Here is a 6,303-nt window from a genome sequence, read left to right as displayed (position 1 = left end):
ATATCCTTGAAGGTGCCATTTTGTCTGGATAAATCCTTGCTTGTCAGTGAAGCACAAAATAGGCCCTGCTCTGCAGATGTCTGTAATGTCTCCACGTGAGCCTTGGATCGTTGTTTTCCCAGTCATTTCCATCCTTCCCAGCAAAATGCAAGCTAGAGTTTATCTTGCAGGCATTTAGTGTAGTCTGCAGTTGCCCTTGGTAAAATTTTAGCAAATCTAGTCTACCAAGTAACATGAATCAAAGAGTATATTAAAAATCATATAACCTTATATTTCTAAATAATCCATTACATTTGGTGTACACATACTTAAGCTAAATTACTAATATTAAACTTGAATTGGGCTCATCCAATGAACTGTGAGTAGTAAAACCATTGCCATACAGTTTACTTATTTAGCAGGGAGAGCTCAAAGTGGGCTCATCCAGGCTGTTGTATTTATAGAATGAAGTGGTTGACTCATAGTCAAATTGCATACGGTAGGAAAAATCTGCACGAGACTCCCTGCGCCCACAAGTTACCAGCGTTCAGTGTGCCGTTCTGCTTCCTTGTGGGTCTCCTGGAAGGAGTTCTTGGCCTGGCTGTGGCTCAGGCCCTTCCCTCCTCTGGAGCCTGGACTGAACTGCTGCTGGTTTGGTTTTGGGGGGCGTCGAGTGCGTCCGCCACAAAAGGGTTGTCAGGCATCGGAACAGGCTGCTGGGGCAGTGGTGGAGTCACCATCCCTGGAGACGTTTAAAAGGCACATAGACAAGGTTCTTAGAGACATGGTTTAGTGTCAGAGTTAGCTTGAGTTGGACTTCATAATCTAGAGGGTCTCTTCTGTCCAGAATGATTCTATGATTCAGGAGCAGGAACACCCAGATGAGGTTACACAGAAAGGTGTCCAGGAGGGTTTTAAATGTCTCCAGAGAAGCAGACTCCACAACCCCCCTGGGCAGCCTGTTCCAGTGTCGGTCACCCTCACTGAGAAGAAGTTTCTTCTCACATTTAAGTGGAACCTCTTGTGTTCCAGTTTGAACCCATTACCCCTTGTCCTATCATTGGTTGTCACCGAGAAGAGCCTGGCTCCATCCTCCTGACACTCACCCTTTACGTATTACATTAATGAGATCACCCCTCAGTCTCCTCCGAACTAAAGAGACCCAGCTCCCCCAGCTTTTCCTTTTGGGTCCTCCCCCACCCAAAATCTCCTTGAGGGATGGGTGGTGAAAGGAGCCACTTTGCCTCCTCCCCCCCTTGAAGGGACGCCTGGCTGACGGCCCAAGCGGCTTCCCTGCGAGGCAGCAGCCACAGGAACCCTGCACCCTTTCCTTAGGTGTGGGAAAGCCCCACAGGAGCCATAGCTCAGCTCCTCCCTTTTGCAGCCGCGGGAGGGAAGCGTCACCAGCCACAGCCCCGCTTCGCGCTCGGCGTCACTTTGTCCCGCCGCGCTCGCCGTAGCCGCGCTGTGCGCAGGCGCCGAGAGGCCGGAGGCGGCCGCAGTCGCTATGGCAGCCGCCTGCGGGAGGTTATGGCGGCGGAACGCGGGGGTGCTGGGCCTCGCCGCCCGGCCCGCCAGTGAGCACCAACCGTGACCCCTCATCCCCCGCTGCCCGCCCCCTCCTCCTGCCCGCGGCCCCTCAGCGCGCCCCGTGTTTGCCCAAGAGTGTGGGGGTGTCCTCGGGTGCTTTGCGGGGCTGGGATCTGGGACCGCGCCACTGCTGGGGGCCGTTCGGCTTGGAAACACAGAGGGGTTTAAAGTATTTTATTGTTTTCTGCAGGGTGTTTTTCTTTGTCGGAGTGTCGAATTAGCAGCGATGGAAAGCCGGCGAAATTTCAGCCGCCTCCGAAGCCCGTCATTATTGACAAGCAGAAGCAGAGGGAGGAGAGGAGGTGGGTACAGGGCCTGGTGCTTCTCACAGGGGGCTTGTGTTCAGGTCTGCCGGCTGGTAAGAGGAGCAAAAGTCGTTTAGAAACCCCACTAGGCCTGGGGTAACAGGAACTTAATAGAGAACTTGATAGGCAGGTGATTGTGTGAGCGCCTTTTTAAAGCTCCAAGGTGTTACTCAATAAAAAGTGTTTGCAAAGTTCTAGCTGAAATATGCTTTAAAAAAATTTAAAAAAAATAAACCAACAACACAAAAAACAAACAAACAAAAAAAAAACCTGCTGTATTCTAGAGTTCTTGAAAGCAGTGAAACAGAAAAAAAGAATGTGTGCCAGTAAAGATTTGCAAATTTGGGGTTGATGTGTGAGGTTTTTATCTGTTAAAGGAGTGCGTCTCTTTAGTATGCCACAAGGTGACAGGGACACCTGCATCTGCCTTTGGCTTAGACCTCGAGATCAACTGTGTTATTTGTGAAACGGAGTTGCAAAATGCTTTTGTTTTGCACTTACAAAAGTTTGCATTTTCTTCTAGGTTCTTGAGCCCTGAATTTATACCACCCAGAGGCAGAATAGATCCTCTTAAGTTATTTCTGGAAAGAAAGGATATGATACAGAGACGGAAAGTCTTCAACATCCCAGAGTTCTATGTTGGTCAGTAATAGCGTTAGAATGTTCATAATTTCATCAGTATTTTTTGTCGGGTGGGATGTTAAAAGTGTGGTTGTATATTGCAGAATATCATACAGAGCATCACAGTGTCAGGTATGTTAGTTCAACTAGTCTGTATTTCTATACATACTGCTTTATATTTTAATTTCATATTTACATCCAGTTTCCATTAAAAGTATAATACTAGTGTGTTTCTTATGTGCTTTTTTCCAATCCTGGCACTTTAGCATATGATTTGCCAGTAAAGCTCAAGAAAGAAAAATACATTAGATTATTTGTATTCAGTTTGGATAACGAAGAGTAAAAAATAAAAGGTAGAGGTGAAAAGGTGAAGAAGCTTCATAGTTAACCTGCAGAATCACTTTAGCATATATTAATTTAGGTCATGTTAGAAGTTTATTCTGTTCCTGGTGGCTTTCATGGAAAATAAAACATGTTCAAAATGTACCAAATATGTGCACTTTGTGCATCTTTCCCCACCTTTTGGTATGTGTTTACTTGAACAGTCTGTTTTAATTTTATTTATTGGCAGGCAGTATACTAGCTGTTACTACTGCAGATCCGTACGCCAACAACAAAACTAACCGGTTTGTAGGCATCTGCATTCAAAGAGGTGGAAAAGGACTCGGCGCTACCTTTGTCCTCCGAAATGTTATAGAAGGCCAAGGTGGGTTTTTAACTGTGCTAATTATGCTGGAGACGTTAAGCAACAAATGTTGAAGCTTTATGTGAAGGGATATCTAGTGTAGAAATTTAGTCTGTGGAGAGGATGACAGTAAAGTGAAATAGTGAGTCTGCCTATTAGGGGATACTGCAAGTTCGACACTGTATAGAATCATAGAATAGTTTGGGTTGGAAGGGACCTTCAAAGCTCATCCAGTCCCACCCCTGCCATGAGCAGGGACATCTTCACCCAGCTCAGGTTGCTCAGAGCCCCGTCCAGCCTGGCCTGGGATGTCTCCAGGAAGGGGGCATCCACCATCTCTCCAGGCAACCTGGGCCAGGGTTTCACCACCCTCAGTGTAAAAAATTTCTTCCTTATGTCTGGCCTGAATCTCCCCTGTTTTAGTATACAACCACTACCCCTTGTCCTATCACAGCAGGCCCTGCTAAAAAGTCTGTTCCCATCTTTCTTATCGGCCCCTTTTAAGCACTGAAATGGCACAATAAGGTCTCCCCAGAGCCTTCTCCAGACTGAGCAACCCCAACTCTCAGCCTGTCCTCAGAGCAGAGCTGTTCCAGCCCTTGGATCATACATGGAACTGCTTAGTAAATTTTTATGTATATACTTAGTGATTTTTAGATCTGCATTCCAAGGAGACTGAACATGATCTGCTATTGTGGTGCTTATATTTGAGCCTGGGCAGCTTGTTGCTAGCCATGTGAATATTATATTAGCCTGGTTTGAGCATTGGGTGTTTGAATGAACTGGAGCCATATGTGTGAACTGTTTAACACACAGCAGATTAGCAGAGTTTTGTAATAGGTTTGTATTCTGTTTTATGATAAAAATTGGGGGAGGTGCAAATACTGGTGTTCTGAGAGCAAGTAAAAAGGGGGGGGATGTCTCTTTATTTCATTGTATGTGTAATGTATATAGAAAGTAATAGCTATTGTAACTAAAAGGGAGTAAAGTTTAAAAACTAAGCTTGTCTTCCTTAAATTTAAGCCACTCAGTGTTTCTTAAGCCGTTCTGTTATCCAAGGCTTAACTTACAAAAGAAATCTGCATTTCCCTGTGCAGACACAATGCACATGTAGAATCACACGTGCCCACAGCACTGTTAGTTCTTTGTATAAGTAAAAAGCAGTTCTTGAATAATACAGGAATGTGTGACACTGAAGAAATTTAGTGTTAGCATTTCTGATGTATTCCATTCATTAAACCAGACTTTCTGTCTCTTAAGGTGTTGAAATATGTTATGAACTGTACAGTCCTCGAATCCAGGCGATCGAGGTTCTGAAGCTGGAAAAGAGGCTGGATGACAACCTGATGTACCTGCGAGATGCCCTCCCTGAATATAGTACTTTTGATGTGAATATGAAACCTGTGTCTCATTTAGACCATGAAGAAATTCCTGTAAACAAGGTAGGAGCTGCATGTTTCAAAAGCAGGGGATCGTATGTGCTGTCCTGCTAGGCCGCTAAAGGGCTCTTTGCTACATTAGTAACCAGCGTGACAGAAGTATACAAAATAAGGCGAGTCTTTGTGTTATTTTTATAGTGAAAGAATGATGAGGATGGAAACATCTACCATCCTCAGACGTTAATTTAGAAGTCATGCAAGCAGTAGTAGCCTTTGCATGCCTCTGTATTACACCGTGCAGACAGGAAAGCTTTTCTGTGTAAATGTTCATGTTGTTACTGATCTGGGAGTGACACAGGTGTCAGAAGGGAGGGTAAGATTGGAAGAGTCACTGAAAATCTCTGTCTCAGAGAACATCTGGAAAGCAGCAGACCCTGTCAAGGAGTCTGTCTAGTAGCTCAGTAACTTACAGTGATCGTTCCTCCCTTTGCCTGTGATGCTACTTTTATTTTTCCTTAATAAGGAACAGAATAGAACTACAGAGGATGACTTAACTTCACTTTATGTGCCAATTTAAGGACTGGGTAATAAATCAAGACTTAAAAAGTTTTGCAAGATACTACTACAACAGTCACGTGGACACAAAATATTCGTTTTCTCTTAACAGTGTAAAGCAGTAGTTCCTTAACATACTGACAAATTGGTCTGTTTTCTGTTAAAGCAGCAGTTGTCTCACCTTTTGCTAAGCTCACAATTAAAATTCTGATTACTTAATACCTTTTAATTTTTTTTTTTAATCTTTCACCCTAGCTGCAAGTACGAATGAAACCTAAACCATGGTCAAAACGGTGGGAAAGGCCAAAATACAACATAAAAGGAATAAAATTTGAGTTACCTGAAGGAAAAATGAGAGAAGCACAGAAGTGGAGCCAGCCATGGCTAGAGTTTGATATGATGCGAGAATATGATACTTCAAAAATAGAGGAGAAAATTTGGAAAGAAGTGAGTGAAGAGCTTAAAAAATAGTGACAGATTTTGTAGTCTAGGAATTACTGAGAAAAGTATTATTTACTTTGAATGTATTGAATGGATTATTACTTGTCAAGTTTTGTATATACACAGGCAAAATACACAATAAAGTTAACCTTTCCAGAAAACTTTAAAGTGTACAAACTTTTGTAGCTGGACATTCACTTTCTATTCCTGAAAACAGCCACTCTTTTTTTTTTTTTTCTGAGGAGTGTAATGCTTGTGTTCACCGCTTCTCCAGAAATGAGAAGCCTCCTTTTTAAAATTACAGTTAACAAGGGCTGTTTTGGATCACCCGTGCAAGTTTGTTGTGTTACTTCCAAATAGTTCTGTTACTTCTCTTTTTACAGTCTGGGTAGTGGCCAATTGTAGAAGTGCTTGACTTGTGACTTCAGAAATGGGCTACAGCAGGGAAGCAGTTATGTCTGAGCCAAACATACGCTCTGAGAGTAAGTGCTCTTTAGTCTACCCATTAAAAACAAAAAATTCTGATCATAGAATCATTTTGGTTGGAAAAGACCTTTAGGGTCATCAAGTCCAATTGTTAACCAAAAGATCAAATCCACCTCTAAGCCATGTCCCTAAGACTCTTATCTACATGTCTTTTAAACACCTCCACCACTGCCCTGGGCAGCCTGTTCCAATGCCCGACAACCTTTTCCATGAAGAAATTTTTCCTAATATCCAATCTGAACCTTCCGTGGTGCAACCTGAG

At 43.4% G+C, this 6,303-nt stretch overlaps 1 protein-coding gene across 1 annotated transcript; it reads left to right on the top strand.

The window, feature by feature from the left end:
- Positions 1-1,429: 1,429 nt before the first annotated feature.
- MRPL19 (mitochondrial ribosomal protein L19) lies at positions 1,430-5,715 on the top strand. Its single transcript, XM_082049822.1, has 6 exons — positions 1,430-1,556; positions 1,760-1,871; positions 2,398-2,516; positions 3,067-3,201; positions 4,441-4,622; positions 5,370-5,715. Exons 1-6 carry the CDS (start codon positions 1,487-1,489, stop codon positions 5,583-5,585), a joined length of 834 nt encoding a protein of 277 aa, XP_081905948.1. The 5' UTR covers positions 1,430-1,486; the 3' UTR covers positions 5,586-5,715.
- The last annotated feature ends 588 nt before the right edge of the window (positions 5,716-6,303 follow it).

This window comes from Streptopelia decaocto (assembly GCF_964273445.1).
Source record: "Streptopelia decaocto genome assembly, chromosome: 3".
Classification (NCBI taxonomy): Eukaryota; Metazoa; Chordata; class Aves; order Columbiformes; family Columbidae; genus Streptopelia; species Streptopelia decaocto.
This window is presented reverse-complemented; position numbering and strand designations above follow the sequence as displayed.

Excerpts from the sequence above, each read along its gene's own strand:
- MRPL19 (XM_082049822.1), top strand. The coding sequence starts at position 1,487 with ATGGCAGCCGCCTGCGGGAGGTTATGGCGGCGGAACGCGGGGGTGCTG. Across the intron at positions 1,557-1,759 it reads CCTCGCCGCCCGGCCCGCCA|GGTGTTTTTCTTTGTCGGAG; the intron begins GTGAGCACCAAC and ends TGTTTTCTGCAG. Across the intron at positions 4,623-5,369 it reads AAGAAATTCCTGTAAACAAG|CTGCAAGTACGAATGAAACC; the intron begins GTAGGAGCTGCA and ends CTTTCACCCTAG.